At 57.6% G+C, this 16926-nt stretch overlaps 2 protein-coding genes across 2 annotated transcripts in view; one reads left to right on the forward strand and one right to left on the reverse strand.

Moving 5' to 3' along the window:
* The first annotated feature begins 878 nt into the window (after positions 1–878).
* PRKAG3 (protein kinase AMP-activated non-catalytic subunit gamma 3) lies at positions 879–8070 on the forward strand. The gene is made up of 10 exons (XM_029068131.2): positions 879–1629; positions 1895–1976; positions 2311–2369; positions 2539–2584; positions 2782–2836; positions 4947–5073; positions 5500–5665; positions 6399–6436; positions 6650–6796; positions 7863–8070. The coding sequence occupies exons 1-10, from the start codon at positions 1051–1053 to the stop codon at positions 7977–7979; spliced, it is 1416 nt and encodes a 471-aa protein (XP_028923964.1). The 5' UTR covers positions 879–1050; the 3' UTR covers positions 7980–8070.
* Positions 8071–12087: 4017 nt separating this feature from the next.
* Positions 12088–16926, reverse strand: part of LOC100093207 (sterol 26-hydroxylase, mitochondrial) — a 29689-nt gene continuing 24850 nt past the window's right edge. The window contains exons 6-9 of the mRNA XM_029058433.2: positions 16460–16626; positions 14104–14185; positions 13313–13534; positions 12088–12360 (exon numbers count right to left, since the gene is read on the reverse strand). Of these exons, the coding sequence (XP_028914266.1) occupies positions 12241–12360; positions 13313–13534; positions 14104–14185; positions 16460–16626 (591 nt within the window). The 3' untranslated portion in view covers positions 12088–12240. The remainder of the gene's footprint in view (positions 12361–13312; positions 13535–14103; positions 14186–16459; positions 16627–16926) is intronic.

A 16926-nucleotide genomic window follows, 5' to 3' on the forward strand; every position in this document is an offset into this window, starting at 1 on the left:
AGAGAGAAGGGAGGTGAGGTAAGAGGGGGCAAGGGGATGGACAGCTTTGAAGCCCTGAGTGAGGAGTTTTTGTTTCCTGCGAAGGTCGATAGGCAACCACTGGGGGTTTTTGAGGAGGGGAGTGACAGGCCCAGAAGGTTTCTGTAGAAAGATAATCCGGGAAGCGGAGTGAAATATGGACTGGAGCGGGGAGAGACAGGAGGATGGGAGATCAGAGAGGAAGCTGATGCAATAACCCAGTTGGGATATTATGAGAGCTTGTACTAGCAAGATAGTTTGGATGGAGAGCAAAGGGCCGATCTTGGCGATGTTGTATCCACCCTAGCGCTTAGTACAGTGCCTGGCACATAGTAAGGGCTTAACAAATATCATTATTATTATCATTATTATTATTAACAATAAACAGACACATTCCCTGCCCACAGCGAGTTTACAGTCTAGATTAGGGATAAGGGAAATGAAGCATAAGAATATTTCCATAAGGGTCGTGGGGCTGGGGGGGGGTATCGAGGTTTAGAGCACCTGGGTTCTCCACCCGGTGTTGTGGGAGAGAGGGAGGTTCACAGAGACCAAGAGAAGCAGTGTGGCTCAGTGGAAAGAGCCCGGGCTTTGGAGTCAGAGATCATGGGTTCGAATCCCGGCTCTGCCACCTGTCAGCTGTGTGACTGTGGGCAAGTCACTTCGCTTCTCTGTGCCTCAGTTCCCTCATCTGGAAAATGGGGATTAAGACTGTGAGCCCCACGTGGGACAGCCTGATTCCCCTGTGTCTACCCCAGCGCTTAGAACAGTGCTCTGCACATAGTAAGCGCTTAACAAATACCAACATTATTATTATGATTATTATTATCACCGCCCCGTCTCCTTGGCAGGTCCCGACTCTGCCCAATCAGAGGCTTCGTCCCTCACCCGGGCTGCCACATCAGCAAGGTCGGACGGCACCGTGACCCCCGGAGCCGCAGGCCCCAGCCCCAGGCGCGGTCCTTCTCCGGCTGGATGGCGTGAACCCGGGGTCAGAGGTCAGAGGTCATCTTCCCTGGGCCAGATGCGGGGATGCTGGAGTCGGAGGTCGCCGCCTCAAGGTCAGCTCCCGTGATGCCCGGGTTGGAGGTCACGACCCCGGCATCGGACGCTGTGATGCCTGGGTCGGAGGTCACGAGCCCGGCTTTGGAGGCGGAGATGCCGGGGTCGGAGGTCACCGCCATGGCTTCGGACACTGTGGTGCCAGAGTCGGAGGTCACCGCCCTGGCATCGGATACCGTGGTGCCAGGGCCAGTGGTCACCGCCCTGGTATCGGACACCGTGATGCCAGGGTCGGAGGTCACCGCCCCGGCATCGGATACCGTGGTGCCAGGGCCAGTGGTCACCGCCCCGGTATCGGACACCGTGATGCCAGAGTCGGAGATCACGGCCCTAGAGGTCGCAGCCCCGCAACCCAAGTTCGGGCCCGGAGAGGGGCCGTCCCCGCCGTGCCCACCCCCAGAGATGCCCCTCCCGATGCCCGGCCTGAGCTGGGAGGCGGAGTTACAACGGCCCGAAGCGCAGACCTACATGCGTTTCATGCTGGAACACAACTGCTACGACGCCATGGCCACCAGCTCCAAGCTCGTCGTGTTCGACACGGCCCTGCAGGTGAGGGTAGACCCCGGCCCCCGCCCCGGCACGCTGGACTCCTAGGGCCGGAGACCACCGTGCCCCCAGCCCCTGGATGGGGCCGGCCAGGGGCCGGGGGCGGGAAGGGGCTCTGGCGGGGGAGGGGGATGCCGGGGGATAGATCAGAGGTGGGCGACCAGAGAGGCGGTGGGGGCCGGAGAGCCAAGCCGGGGGGCGGAGGGGGGTAAAAGAGGTGGGGTGCCTGCCCCTTGCCTCTGCTCCCTCTCCCCCACCCCCACACCAGATCAAGAAGGCTTTCTTCGCCCTGGTGGCCAATGGGCTACGAGCAGCGCCTCTGTGGGACACCAAGAAGCAGAGCTTTGTGGGTAAGTGTGGTGCCGGGTCAGGGAGGTGAGGTGATGGACGAGGCCCTGGTTGGGGGAGCTGTCCCCACAAAATCCACAGACCACCCTCCCCCACCCAGTGTCCAGTCACCAGCCTCCCACCCACCAAAGACCCACCGGCCCCAAACCCCAACCCACCCGGACTCAGACCCCCTCCAGACCCCAGTTCCTCTCATCCCCCTTCCCCCCTGACCCCGGAACCTCCGGCTTCCATGACCCCATCCACCCCGGGCTAGTTAAGGGGGTGGAGCGCTGACCAACTCGGCCCGCTGCTTCTCTGGACCGGCTGACCCCACCGTGTCCCCTCCCCACTCAGGGATGCTGACGATCTCAGACTTCATCACCATTCTCCACCGCTACTACAGGTCTCCCCTGGTGAGAGGGGAGCGGGCTGGGGGCTGGGAGAGGCTGGCTAGTTGGGGGAGCAGGAGCCCAGGTGCTTGGCTGGCTGGGGCCGGGGTGGGGGGGGGTGGCAAAAATCAGGGCCTTGGCTTGGGTGGCATCTGTTGTTGCTGATTGGGATGCGGGGGCGGGATCTCTGCAGGTTCAGATCTACGAGATCGAGGAGCACAAGATCGAGACGTGGAGAGGTGAGCAGGGAAGCGGGAAGGAGCTGGGGACCCCCCTGGAGGTGGCTGGGCGGGGGTTTCTAGGCCCCAGGGACCACCACTCCTCCCTCCAGGGGTCCCCCACCTTCTGATGACCTGGCAGGGTATTTGGGAGGAGAAGGGGGAGGGGAGGGGAGTCCAGGGCGAGACCCTCATCCTGACCCCTCATCCCCCCTCAGAGATCTACCTGCAGGGCTCCTTCAAGCCTCTCGTGTCTCTCTCACCCCATGACAGGTAAGCCCCCTCCCACTCCCACCACCTCCATTCACCCCCAGCCCCACTGCTCAGGGCTCCTCCTTCTCCTCCTCTCTCTTTCTGTCTCCTCCTAGTCCACTTTTCTTCTTCCCTTTCTCTTCTTTCTCAATCTCCTCCTTCTCTCACCTGTCTCCTCCTAGTTCTCTTTCTTGTCTCTTCCTCTTCTCCTCTTTCTGCATCTCCTTCTCCAGTCTCCTTCTCGTCCTTTCTTCTCCTCTCTTTCCCTTCTCCTCTTTCTCCTCCTCATCTTCCTCCTCTTCTCTGTCTCCTCGTCCTCTTTCTTCTCCCTCTCTTCTTCCCCTTCTCCTCTTTCTGCATCTCCTTCTGCCTCCTCCTTGTCCTCTTCTCTTCTTTCCCCTCTGCTCTTTCTGTCTCCTCCTCTTTCTCATCTTCCTCCTCCTCCTCTCGGTTTCCTACTTGTCCTCTTTCTTCTCCTCTTCCTTCCCTTCTAATCTTTCTCCAGCTGCTCCTCCCCCTCTCTTCTTTGTCTTCTCCCTTCTTCTCTTCTTCCCCTTCTCTTTCTCCATCTCTTCATCCTCTTCCTCCTCTCTCCTGTCTCCTCCTTGTCCTTTCTTCTCTTCTTTCCCTTCTGCTCTTTCTCCATCCCCACCTCCTCCTCTCTGTCCTCCTTGTCCTCTTTCCCTCTCCTCCTCCTCCTCCTCCTCTTCTTCCCCTTCCCCTCTTTCTCCATTTCCTCATCCTCATTCTCTCTCCTGTCTCCTCCTTGTTGTCTTCCATCTCCTCTTCTTTCCCTTCTACTTTTTCTCCATCTCCTCCTCCTCCTCTTTCTCCTCCTCACCTTCCTCCTCCTCCTCCCAGTCTCCTTGTCCTCTTCCTTCTCCCCCTCTTCTTCCCCTTCTCCTCTTTCTCCCTCTCCTCCTCCTCCTCTCCTCTCTCCTGTCTCCTTCTTGTTCTCTTTCTTTTCCTCTTACTCCTCCTCTTCTTCCCCTTCCTCCTTCTCCTTCTCCTCTTTCTCCATCTCCTCAAGAAAAACCATGGTCCTGCCCTCGGGACACTGACAACCCACCCACAACTCTCCCTTAATTCACAGTCCTTTTTGTGCTTTGGTCTAAACCCTCTTCTTCTTCCTTTCTGTACCTCCCTTCTCTCCCATCTGTACTTTTCCTCCCTCTCCCATGTATCTCTTCTCCCTTCCCCACACTGCAGCACGTCCTTCCCTCCTCCTCTACCTCCCGTCTCCCCACTCTATTTCTCACCTTCCCTCAATTTGCTCTGCATTCTGCACCCCAACCCCTTCATACTGTCCTCCCCCTGCCCTGGCCTGGCTGCTCTCCCCGCGGCCTGAGGCCCTGTCCCTCTCCCCACAGCCTGCTGGAGGCCCTTTCCCTCTCCCTTCAGTGTTTGAGGCTGTATCCCTCTCCCCTCAGTATTTTCGAGGTTGTGTCCCTCTCCCTGAAGCCTGTTTGAGACCCTTTCCCTCTCCCCACAGCCTGCTTGAGGCTCTTTTCCCTCTCCCTGCATTGTTTGAGGCCATGTCCCTCTCCCCACGGCCTGTTTGAGGCCGTGTCCCTCTCCCTACATTCTTTTTGAGCCATGTCCCTCTCTCTACAGCCCATTTTTCAGACCCTGTCCCTCTCCCCGAAGCCTGTTTGAGACCCTTTCCCTCTCCCCACAGCCTGCTTGAGGCTCTTTTCCCTCTCCCTGCATTGTTTGAGGCCATGTCCCTCTCCCTACATTCTTTTTGAGCCATGTCCCTCTCTCTACAGCCCATTTTTTAGACCCTGTCCCTCTCCCCGGTGTCTGAAACCGTGTCCCTCTCCCCACAGCCTGCCTAAGGCCCTGTCCCTCTCCCCAGAGCCTGTTTGAGACCCTGTCCATCTCCCCATAGCCTGTATGAGGCCTTGTCCCTCTCCCCTCAGTGTTTGAGGCCCTGTCCCTCTCCCAGTGGCCTGTTTGAGGCCGTGTTCCTCTCCCCTCAGTGTTTGAGGCCCTGTCCCTCTCCCCGTGGCCCGTTTGAGGCCTTGTCCCTCTCTCCTCAGTGTTTGAGGCCCTGCCCCTCTGCCCGTGGCCCGTTTGAGGCCGTGTCCTTCTCTCCTCAGTGTTTGAGGCCCTGTCCCTCTGCCCACAGCTTGTTTGAGGCCGTGTACTTGCTGATCCGCAATCGCATCCACCGACTGCCGGTGCTGGATCCGGCCTCCGGCTCCGTCCTGCATATCCTGACCCACAAGCGGCTGCTCAAATTCCTGCACCTCTTTGTAAGAAGAGGGGCTGGATCCCGGGGCCGGGGGGCAGGGGTGCCTGGCAGGGAAGGAGCAGGGAACCTAGGGGCTGGGGCCAGGGCAGAGGGAAACACAGGCCCGGGAGTCAGAAAGACCTGGGTTCTAATCCCGACTCTGCCACTCGGTTGCTGTGTGACTTGGCCAATTCACTTCACTGCTCTGTGCCTCAGTTCCCTCATATATAAAGTGGGGATAAGAGTGTGAGCCCCATGTGGGATGGGGACTGCGTCCAACCTAATTAAGCTTGTATCTACCACCGGGTTTAGAACAGTGCCTGGCACATAGTAAGCGCTGAACGAATGCTACAAAAATAAAAAATAAGGTGTGGGGGGCAATGGGGGGTAGGTTTCCCCGGGGGGAGGGGGGGGAGGCCCCAGGCTCATAACCCCCTTCGCCTATTAGGGTGCACTGCTGCCCCGGCCCCCATTCCTGGCCCGGACCGTCCAGGCTCTGGGCATCGGGACATTCCGGGACTTAGCTGTGGTGTTGGACACGGCGCCCATCTTGGCGGCGCTGGACATCTTTGTGGAGCGGCGGGTGTCGGCCCTTCCTGTGCTCAGCCAGTCTGGTACCGAGCCCGGGCTGGGCTGGAGGGAGGGCGAGGGGCCGGCCGGGGGCCAGGCCCTGGCTTCGGGCGAGGTCTGGGTGGGGGCCGATGCCGGGCTGGGGGTGAGGGTCCTGATGGGGGCCAGGTCCGGGCCGGTGGTTGAGGGTCCGGCTGCGGTCTAGTGCTCAGTGGGCACCATGGTCCAACTGAGGGCTAATGCCCAGCTAAGGGCAATGGCCCAGCTTGGGGCTAGTGCCCGGTTGGGGGCAGGTTTCGGCTGGCAGGGAGGGTCTGGCTGGGGTCTAGTGGCCAGCTAAGGGCAGTGGTCCAGCTAGTGGCTAGTGTCCAGCGGGGGCGGGGGTCTGACCGAGGGCGACAGTCCATCTGGGGCTAGTGCCCAGGTGAGGGCAGTGGCCCAGCTGGTGGCTAGTGGCCGGCTGGAGGTGAGAGTTTGGCGGGGTGTGAGGGTCCGGCTGAGGGCAGTGGCCCAGTTGGGGGTGAGGGGCCGACTGGGGGCTAGTTGAGGGCAGTGGTCCAGCTGGAGGCTGGTCCCCGGTGGAGGGTGAGGGTTCGGCTGGACCTGAGGGTCCGGCTGGTGCTCGGCTGAGGGTTAGGTTCTGACTAGCGGGGAGGGGACAGCAGGAGAGGAATAGCTGGGAAGGGAGGTGGGGGGCAGCCGTAGGAGTGAGTGGGGTGAAGGGGCTGGGGTCCGGGGGGGCCCGGTTCCCTCGACTGACCCCTCGGCTCTCCCCAGGGCAGGTGGTCGGCCTATATTCGCGCTTCGACGTCATTGTGAGTGGCAGGAAGGTCTGGAGGGAGGGGGCCAGCGGGCAGCCCAGGGTGGGCGGGAGGGCCTGGGCATGAGGGATCCGGCGGGCACCGGGCCCGGGAGGTCCGAGGGGTAGGGAACGGGCAGGGGGCCGAGGGGACGAGGCTGGGGGCGGTTGGGCAGGGCAGGGGGTACGGGGAGGATCTCGAGTGGGCCGTCCCTGCCCCTTCGTCCAGCACCTGGCGGCCCAGAAGATCTATAACCGGCTGGACATGAGCGTGGGCGAGGCCCTGCGGCAGCGGTCCAGCTGCCTGGAGGGGGTACTGACCTGCGGCCCGCATGACAGCCTGGGGGACATCATTGACCGCATCGCCCGGGAGCAGGTGGCAGACCCCCATCCCTCTCCTTCCATCCCCCCGGGACCACCGCACCCCCTTGGGCCCGCCCCCCGGAGCTCTCCCCACCCCCAGGGCTCACTGGGCTCCCACCTGCCCCCTGCGCTGCCCCTCTCCCCCTCCCCCTTCTCCTCCCCCTTTTCCCCGCACTGCCCCTCTAAGCTTCCCTTCAGCCCCTACCCCTTCCAACTCCCCCCCAAAACTCAACCCATCCCTTAGAGTCCCCCCCCTTAATAATAATAATAATAATAATAATAATAATGGTATTTGTTAAGCACTTACTATGTGCCAAGCACTTTTCTAAATGCTGGAGTAGATACAAGCAGCATGACTTAGTGGAAAGAGTCGGGGCCCAGGAGTCAGAGGTCGTGGGTTCTAATGCCGGCTCCGCCACTTGTCAGCTGGGTGACCTCGGGCAAGTCACTTCACTTCTCTGGGTCTCAGTTCCCTCATCTGTAAAATGGGGATTGAGAATGTGACCCCCATGTGGGACAGGGGCTGTGCCCAGCCCGATTTGCTTGTACCCACCCCAGTGCTTAGTACAGTACCTAGCACATAGTAAGCGCTTAATAAACACCATTATTATTGTTATTATTATAGTAAGCGCTTAACAAATACCATCATTATTATTATACAAGGTAATCAGCTTGTCCCACGTGGGGCTCAGTCTTACTCCCCATTTTACAGATGAGGGAACTGAGGCACAGAGAAGTTAAGTGGCTTGCCCAAAGTCCTCCTCTCTCTATCCCTTCCCCCCTACACTTTCCCCTTCCCTTCTCCCCCCCACTGTCCCCCTCAGCCTCCCAGGACTCTCCCCCCTTGCCCTCAAGCTGCCCCTCTTGGCTTCCCAGTGCCCTCCCCGCCCCCTTCCCCTCTCCCCCCTCCCCTGGGTGACCCTCACTCAGCTTCCCAGGCCTCCTCTCCACCTCCCCCGGGTCCCCAGCCTGTCCCGGCCCCCTCCCTTCGGCTCCCCCGGGAGCTCCGGCCGGTCTGGGTCCGGGTTCGGGTCCGGGTCCGGTCCGTGCTGGCCTGACGGGCTCGGCGGCCGCCGCAGGTGCACCGCCTGGTGCTGGTGGACGGGGCGCAGCGACTGCTGGGCATCGTGTCCCTCTCGGACATCCTCCAGGCCCTCGTGCTCAGCCCCGCCGGCCTGGACTGCCTCCGCTCCTGAAGACCCCCGCCCCGGGCCCAGCCGAGCCCCCAGAACCTTCTCTGCCTCCCTCAAGCGCCCCCAGAACCTTCTCCTCACCCAGGCAGGTGGGAATAAGCATGATAATTGTGATACTTATTAAGCGCATAATGTGTGCCAAGCACTGTTCAAAGCGCTGGGGTAGTCCAAGCTAAACAGGTTGGACACAGATCCTGTCCCACATTGGGCTCACACTCTTAATCCCCCTTTTTTCCAGATGAGGGAACTGAGGCCCAGAGAAATGAAGTGACGTGCCCAAGGTCACACAGCAGACGCGTGGCAGAGCCGGAATTAGAACCCATGACCTTCTGACTCCCAGGCCCGGGCTCTAGCCACTACACCGTGCTGCTTCCCTAACTCGGCCCTAACTCCCCCAACTGCTTTCTCCCCATTCATAACAATAATAATAAAGTTGGTATTCGTTAACCGCTTACTATGTGCCAAGCACTGTTCTAAGCACTGGGGTAGATACAAGGTAATCGGGTTGTCCCACGTGGGGCTCACAGTCTTCATCCCCATTTTCCAGATGAGAGAACTGAGGCCCAGAGAAGTTAAATGACTTGCCCAAGGTCACCCAGCTGACAAGCGGCGGAGCGGGATTAGAACCCATGACCTCTGACTCCCAAGCCCGGGTTCTTGCCACTGACCCACACTGCTTCTTATTCAGCAAGTTAATCGTATATAATGAGCGCTTCCTGGGTGCAGAGCACTGTACTAAGCGCTTAGGAGAGGACAATAGAACAATCAACAGATACCCACCCGGCCTCCTGCCCACTGCCCAGCACCTCTGTCCTCTGCCCTCCCCTCTATGATAATAATAATAATAATAATAACTGTGGTATTTCTTAAGGGCTTATTCTGTGCCGGGCACTGTTCTAAGTACTGGGGAAAAGACAAAGTATTCGGGTTGGACAGAGTCCCTGTCCCACTTAGAGCGTGCAATCTTTGTCACCATTTTCCAGATGAGGGAACTGAGGCCCAGAGAAGCGAAGCGACTTGCCCGAGGTCCCACAGCAGCAGATCTGTGGCGGAGCCGGGATTAGAACCCGTGTGGCTTAGTGGATAATAATAATAATGATGATGGCATTTGTTAAACGCTTACTATGAGCCAAGCACTGTTCTAAGCGCTGAAGAGGATACAAGGTGATCAGGTTGTCCCACGTGGGGCTCACAGTCTTCACCCCCCCCATTTTACAGATGAGCTGGCTGAGGCTCAGAGAAGTGAAGTGACTTGCCCAAAGTCACACAGCTGACAAGTGACAGAGCTGGGATTTGAACCCATGACCTCTGACTCCCAAGCCCGGGCTCTCTCCGCTGAGCCACGCTGCTTCTCTGATAGAACACGGATGGAACACGGGCCTGGGAGTCAGAAGGACCTGGGTTCTGATCCTGGCTCTGCCACTTTGCTGCTGTGGGACCTAGGGCAAGTCACTTCTCTGGGCCTTAGTTCCCTCATCTGTAAAGTGGGGATTAAGACTGTGAGTCCCATGTGGGACAGGGACAGTGTCCAACCTGATTAGCTTGTATCTATGCCAGTGTTTAGAACAGTGCTTGGCATATAGTAAGTGCTTAACAACTACCATCATCATTATTATTATTATTATTATTACTGAAATCATTATTATTACTATTTTCATCCCAGGTCTTTCTGCCTCCCAGGCCCCTACTCTATCCACTAGGCTACACACTGCTGCCTATACCCACCTCCCCACCCCCCGTCCACACTCGCGGCCCCTGCACCCCCCCCCCCCCACCATTCCCCACGCACCTCAGGTCGTTGATTTGTTAATAATAATTATGGTATTTAAGCGATAATAATAATAATAAGGGTATTTGTTAAGCACTTACTATGTGGAAAGCACTCTTCTAAGTGCTGGGGGAAGTGATCAGGTTGTCCCAGTGGGGCTCACAGTCTTAGTCCCCATTTTACAGAGGAGGTAACTGAGGCACAGAGAAGTGAAGTGACTTGCCCAAAGTCACACAGCTGACAAGCGGCAGAGCCGGGATTAGAACCCATAACCTCTGACTCCCAAGCCCGAGCTCTTTCCACCGACCCACGTACCGGTCTCAGCACCGGGATAGATAGGTTGTCCCACATGGGGCTGTCGGTCTTTATCCCCATTTTACAGATGAGGTCACTGAGACCCAGAGAAGTGAAGTGACTTGCCCAAGATCACACAGCAGACAAGCGGCAGAGCCGGGATTAGAACCTATAACCTTCTGACTCCCAGGCCAGGGCTCTACCCACTAGGCCATATGTTAGCTTTTGGTTACCCCAGAGGCATTCATTCATTCATTCATTCATCCAGTCCTATCATATTTATTGAGCGCTTACTGCGTGCAGAGCACTGTACTGAGCGCTGGGGAGAGAGTCCAACAGAACAATAAGCAGACACGTTCTCTGCCCGCAACGAGCTAACAGTCTAGAGGGTGAAGTCTCTGGCTTTTCGCCCTGCCCTCTCCCCCCTGCAATAGGTTTCTGGGGGGTCGGGGGGTGGGTGATGACACAGTCCCACCCTCTGACTTTCCCTCCCACAGGCACCAAAGACCCCCACCCCGGCCCCCAAAGCCAGGACCCAAGAAGCGGGACGGCAGACAAGGAGAGGCCGGACACCGCCAGCCTTCCCGACCCCGGGGTCAACCGGAGCCGGGTCGGGTCCCCCCTCCCTCCGCGGCGCCCCCCGGGATGGGGAAGCTGGCAGCGGGGAGGGGGGCGGCATAAGCCCTTCCACCCCCGTGTCTGCCCCTCTTGGCTTCTGGGCGACCCCTGCCCATCCCAGCTTTGTGACCCAATACAGGGTCTCCACTCGGCCGCTTTTCTCTCTGGACACGGGGGCCGTGGGGGGTCTGGGGGGCGCCGCGGGGGGCGGGGACTCCAGGTTGGACCCAAAGGCAGCTTCGTGTTTGCTTCCACCGTCTCCTGGGGGAGACGCGCGTGTGCAAGGGTGGGCGTGCGTGTCCCCGCCGGGGTCACGGAGAAAGGGACCTCCTCCCGCCCCCTGAGCGGGCAAGACCCCGGGGGAGCTGAACATCTGGCTTTGGGCATGCATATCCGTGTTTGTGTGTGTGTGTGTGTGTGTGTATTCATTCATGGAATCGTATTTATTGAACAATTACTATGTGCAGAGCATTGGACTAAGCGCTTGGGAGAGGACAACGCAACACTAGACGGACACACTCCCTGCCCACAACGAGCTTACGGTCTAGAGGGGAGACGGGCATGAATAGAAATAAATGAGGGAGAGGGACCTAAGTAGTCAGCGGGGCAGGGAGCGGGGATGAAGAAAGGGAGCGAGTCGGGCCGAAGCAGGAGCGAGTGGGAGAAGAGGAAAGGGGGGCTCAGTCTGGGAAGGCGTCTCGGAGGAGGTGGGCCTTCACTAAGGCTTCGAAGAGGGGGAGAGTCTGGCGGATTTGAGGAGGGAGGGCGTTCCAGGATGCGGGCGAGGGGTTGGCGGCGAGATAGACGAGATAAGAATAATTGTGGTATCGCTAAGCACTTACTATGTGCCGGGAGATCAAGGGACAGGGAGATGGTTGGCATTAGGTACGTGTGTATGTGTGCACGGGTATGAATGTATGTATTCAGGTATGCTGGCTAGACAATAATAATAACGATAATGGTATCCGTTAAGCGCTTACTAGGTGCCAGGCACTGTACTAAGTGCTGGGGTGGACACAGTCCCTGCCCCACATGGGGCTCACGGTCTCAATCGCCGTTTTCCAGATGAGGAAACTGAGGCCCAGAGAAGTGAAATGGCTTGTCCAAGGTGACACAGTAGACAGGTGACAGAGCCGGGATTAGAACCAGCAGACAAGTGACGGAGCCGGGATTAGAACACCTGAAATTCTGATTCCCAGGTCCGGGCTCTTTCCACTAGGCCACGCTCCTTCTCACCCCTCCAAGCAGAGGGTATCCCAGTCACCCCCTCCCCATCCTGCACACAGCTCAGGAGGGGTCTCCCCGGGACAGAGACGGCCTGTCGGTGTCAACCTCCCACCCGGGACAGCCCCCCCGCCTCTCCCCGGCCCCCGGGCTGGGACCTGGACAGGGGTTGGCAGGGAGGTGTAAGAACACGCAGCAGAGGTGGGCTCGGGGGGTCATCAGAGGTCACTTTATTACTTATCAACCCATCAATCAACATCGTGCTTATTGAGCGCTGCTCCACCAGCCGGGGGAACGGAGGCGGGGAAAAGCAGGGGTGGCGGAACCCCGGAGTCCGGGTCCATCGGGGGGGTCCGGGGCTCAGGGTCTCCTCGGCAGGAAGGTGAGACTCACGGGCTTGTGGGGCACGAGGATGATGCGGGCTATGGCCTTCACCTCCCCCAGCCCGGGGGCCGGACGGATCTCGTACCGCTGGACCAGCTGGGGGTCGGGGTGGGGGTCAGTGACGCAGACCCCCTTCCCGCCCCCTCCTCACCCCCAGGTGCCCCCTCCACTCCCTGGATTACCCCTTTTCTTTTGGGGGGTAAATATGCCCTTATTATGGGCCAAGCATCATTCTAAGCGCTGGGGTAGATACAAGGTACCAATAATAATAATGATGGTATTTGTTAAGCACTTACTATGTGCCAAGCACTGTTCTACGCGCTGGGGTAGATACAAGATGATGATGATGATGAGGGTATTTATTAAGTGCGTACTATGTGCCAAGCACTGTTCTAAGTATGGGGTAGATACAAGGTAATAATAATCATAATAATAATGATGGTATTAAGCACTTACTATGTGCCGAGCACTGTTCTAAGCATTGGAGTAGATACAAGGTAACTATAATAATAATAATGATGATGATGAGGATGGTATTTGATCAGCGTTTTCTATGTACCAGGCACCGTTCTAAGTGCTGGGGCGAATACGAGGTAGAAATAATAATAATATTGGTATTTGTTAAGCGCGTATTATGTGCCAAGCACCGTTCCAAACGCTGGGGGCGGATAGAGGTAATAATAATGATGATGATGGTATTTGTTAAGTGCTACGTGCCAGGCTGGGGTCGATACAGGGGAATCAGACTGTCCCACGTGGGGCTCAAAGTCTCACTCCCCATTTTCCAGATGCGGTAACTGAGGCCCAGAGAAGCAGAGCGGCTCGCCCAAGGTCCCACAGCAGAAGTGGCGGAGCCGGGATTAGAACCCGGGTCCCCTGAGTCTCAAGTCCGTCATCTAGCCGCTAAGCCGCGCCGCTTCTCCGGCAGGCTGATACAAGTGAATCGGGTTGAAGAGACCCTCCCCGGCCCCTGCCCCGTATCTGCCCCCCTCCCCTGCCCCCTCCATGTCCCCCAGGGGGGTCCCCGCCGCCCCCTCCCCACACTCACCCTGGACAGAGCCAGCTGCATCTCCAGCTCGGCCACTCGTCGGCCCAGGCAGCCCCGGATGCCGAAGCCGAAGGGCAGGGAGCCGAAGGGGTGCATGACCCCCGAGGCCTCCGGGGGGTCCCCCCGGTTCCCCCGCAGCCAGCGCCGGGGCAGGAAGGCTTGGGGCGACGGAAACACCTCCGGGTCCCGCGATATGGCGTAGTTGCAGAGGACGAACAGGGTCTGCGGGGGTCAGGGGTCAGGAAGGGGTCACAGGTGACAGGGCAACGCGGTAGACGTCGGTCACTCAGTCAATTGTATTTCACTCTGTGCGGAGCACTGTGCTAAGCGCTTGAGAGAGTCCGGCAGAGCAATAAACAGACACATTCCCTGCCCGCAACGATCTTACACCAACTCCCTTCCCCTCCCCATCCTTCTCTCCCAACTCCTTTCCCATTCGTCCATTCATTCATTCAGTCATATTTACTGAGCGCTTACTGTGTGCGGAGCACTGGACTAAGCGCTTGAAATGTACAATTCAGCAACAAATAAGAGACAATCCCTACCCAACAAGGGGATGAGCTAGCTCAGGGCGGGGTGTGGGCCAGGGCTGTCAGTTTATTGTTAGATTGTCCCCTTCCAAGCGCTCAGTCCAGTGCTCTGCACCCAGGAAGCGCTCAATAAATACGACTGACAATGAATGAATGCCCGCTCCCACCTCCGGGCCTCCTCGGAGCCCCCCAAACCCCTCCTCAGCACCCCCAGGCCCTCCTCCCCGCCCCCTCCCAAGTCCACTCCCCAGCCTCACTCACATTCTTGGGGAAGTGGAAACCACCGACGTCCACCTCCTTTTCCACATTGACGCGGGCATTTGTGGGGACCACGGGATACAGGCTGCGGGAGGGAAGCGGGGACGTGGGGAGAAGGCAGCGACTTTATTTTATGGTATCTGTTAGTCACTTACTATGTATCGGGCACTGTGCTAGGCCCTGGGGTAGATGCCACCTAATAATAGCTATAATAATAATAATAATAATGATAACTATGGTATTTCTTAAGCGCTTACTATGTGAGCACTGTTCTAAATGCTGGGGTGGATAGAAGGTAGTCAGGTTGTCCCACGGGGGGCTCACAGTCTTCATCCCCATTTTACAGATGAGGTCACCGAGGCATAGAGGTGTGAAGTGACTTGCCCAAGGTCACACAGCAGACAAGCGGCGGAGCCGGGATTAGAACCCACGTCCTCTGACTCCCAAGCCCAGGATCTTTCCATTAAGCCGCGCTGCTTGTTAAGCGCCTGCTATGTGCCAAGCGCTGTCCTAAGCGCTGGGGTGGATACAGGTAGTCAGGTTGGACACAGTCCCGATCCCACATAATATTAACGATGGCATTTGTTAAGCGCTTACTTTGTGCCAAGCACTGTTCTAAGCCCTGGGGGAGATGCAAGGTGATCAGGTTGTCCCAAGTGGGGCTCACAGTCTTCATCCCCATTTTCCAGATGAGGTCACTGAGGCACAGAGAAGTTAAGCGACTGGCCCAAAGTCACACAGCTGGCAAGTGGCGGAGACGGGATTAGAACCCATGACCTCTGACTCCCAAACCCGGGCTCTTTCCACGACACCACGCAGCTTCCCACATAGGGCTCACAGTCTTCAACCCTATTTTCCAGAGGAGGGAACCGAGGCACAGAGAAGTGAAGTGACTTGCCCGAGGTCACAAAGCAGACATGTGGCGGAGCCGGAATCAGAACCCGTGACCTTCTGACTCGCAGGTCCGGGCTCCAGCCACTAAGCCGTGATCAGATTGGACACAGTCCCTGTCCCACATGGGGCTCAGTTTTAATCCCCATGTCACAGATGATAATAATAGAAATTATAAATATGGTACTTGTTAAGCGCTTACCATGTGCCCAGCACTGTTCTAAGAAAGCTACTCGGACACGGTCCCTGTCCCGCATGGGGCTCACGGTCTCAATCCCCAATTTACAGATGAGGGAACTGAGGCCCGGAGAAGTGAAGTGACTTGCCCAAAGGCACACGGCAGACATGTGGCAGAACTGGGATTAGAACCCAGGTCCTCTATCCCACTGACCCGCCACTTCCTCACTGTGCCACCCTGCTTCTCAGTTGAGGGAACTGAGGCACAAAGAAGGCAAGTGACTTGGCCAAGGTCACACGGCAGACAAGTTCCAGAGCGGGGGGGTCCTCCCAGACCAGTGCTCTATCATTCATTCATTCAATAGTATTTATTGAGCACTTACTATGTGCAGAGCACTGTACTAAGCGCTTGGAATGGACAATCTGGCAACAGAGACAATCCCTGCCCAATTCATTCATTCATTCAATAGTATTTATTGAGCGCTTACTAGGTGCAGAGCACTGTACTAAGCGCTTGGAATGGACAAATCGGCAACAGTGATGGGTTCACAGCAGCGTGGCTCAGTGGAATGAGCCTGGGCTTGGGAGTCGGAGGTCATGGGTTCGAATCCTGGCTCTGCCACTTGTCAGCTGTGTGACTGTGGGCAAGTCACTTCACTTTTCTGTGCCTTAGTGACCTCATCTGTCAAACGGGGATGAAGACTGTGAGCCTCACGTGGGACAAGCGGATGGCCCTGTATCTCCCCCAGCGCTTAGGACAGCGCTCTGCACATAGTAAGCACTTAACAAATACCAAAATTATTATTATTAAACGACTAGCGACTAAACGACTAGTCCACTAGCCCACACTGCTTCTCGGGTGAGGGAACTGAGGCACAGAGAAGGCAAGTGACTTGGCCAGGTTCACACGGCAAAGTGTCGGAATGGGGAATCCTGACTCCCAGACCTGTGCTCTATCCATCAGGCCACACCGTCTTCCCAGTCTCCTGCCCTGACGCCCTCCTCCCCTGCCGCCCTCCATCCTCCCCGACCTCGGGCACCCCACGAGGGACTGCCGGTGCCCCCTTGCCCCCACCGGTCGCCCCCCCCGTCCATGCCCTTACCTTCTCTGTGCCTCAGTGACCTCATCTGTAAAATGGGGATGAAGACTGTGAGCCCCACACGGGACAACCTGAATACCCTGTATCTACCCCAGCGCTTAGAACAGTGCTATGCACATAGTAAGCGCTTAACAAATACCAACATTATTATTATTATGCCCGGCGGGGGGCAGGGGAGAGAGAGACCGTACCGCAGCGTCTCCTTGAGCACAGCTTTGAGCAGGGGCATGTGGGCAAAGTCCTTGTGTTGGGGCACTTGCCCAGCGGGCATCACGGCCGCCACCTCCTCGTGTAGTGCCTCCTGCAGCTCCGGGTCCCGGGCGAGGTGGTACAACGTCCACGTCAGGGTGTTGGAGGTCTGGGCGGGCAGAGGAAGAGAGGACCGCTTAGTACAGTGCTCTGCACGCCATAGGTGCTCTATATACATTCATTCATTCAACTGGATTTATGTGAAGAGCGCTGGACTGAGCGCTTGGGAAAGTACCACTCGGCATCAGATAGAGACGATCCCTACCCGACAACGGGCTCACAGTCAAGAGCGGGGGAGACGGACATCGATACAAATAGATATCAAGACAAATAAATAAAATGACAGATCTATTCCTAAGTGCTGAAGGGCGGAGAGAGCAGAAGGGAATGGGAGATGAGGAAAAGTGGG

Source organism: Ornithorhynchus anatinus, chromosome 1 (genome assembly GCF_004115215.2).
Source record: "Ornithorhynchus anatinus isolate Pmale09 chromosome 1, mOrnAna1.pri.v4, whole genome shotgun sequence".
Taxonomy (NCBI): domain Eukaryota; kingdom Metazoa; phylum Chordata; class Mammalia; order Monotremata; family Ornithorhynchidae; genus Ornithorhynchus; species Ornithorhynchus anatinus.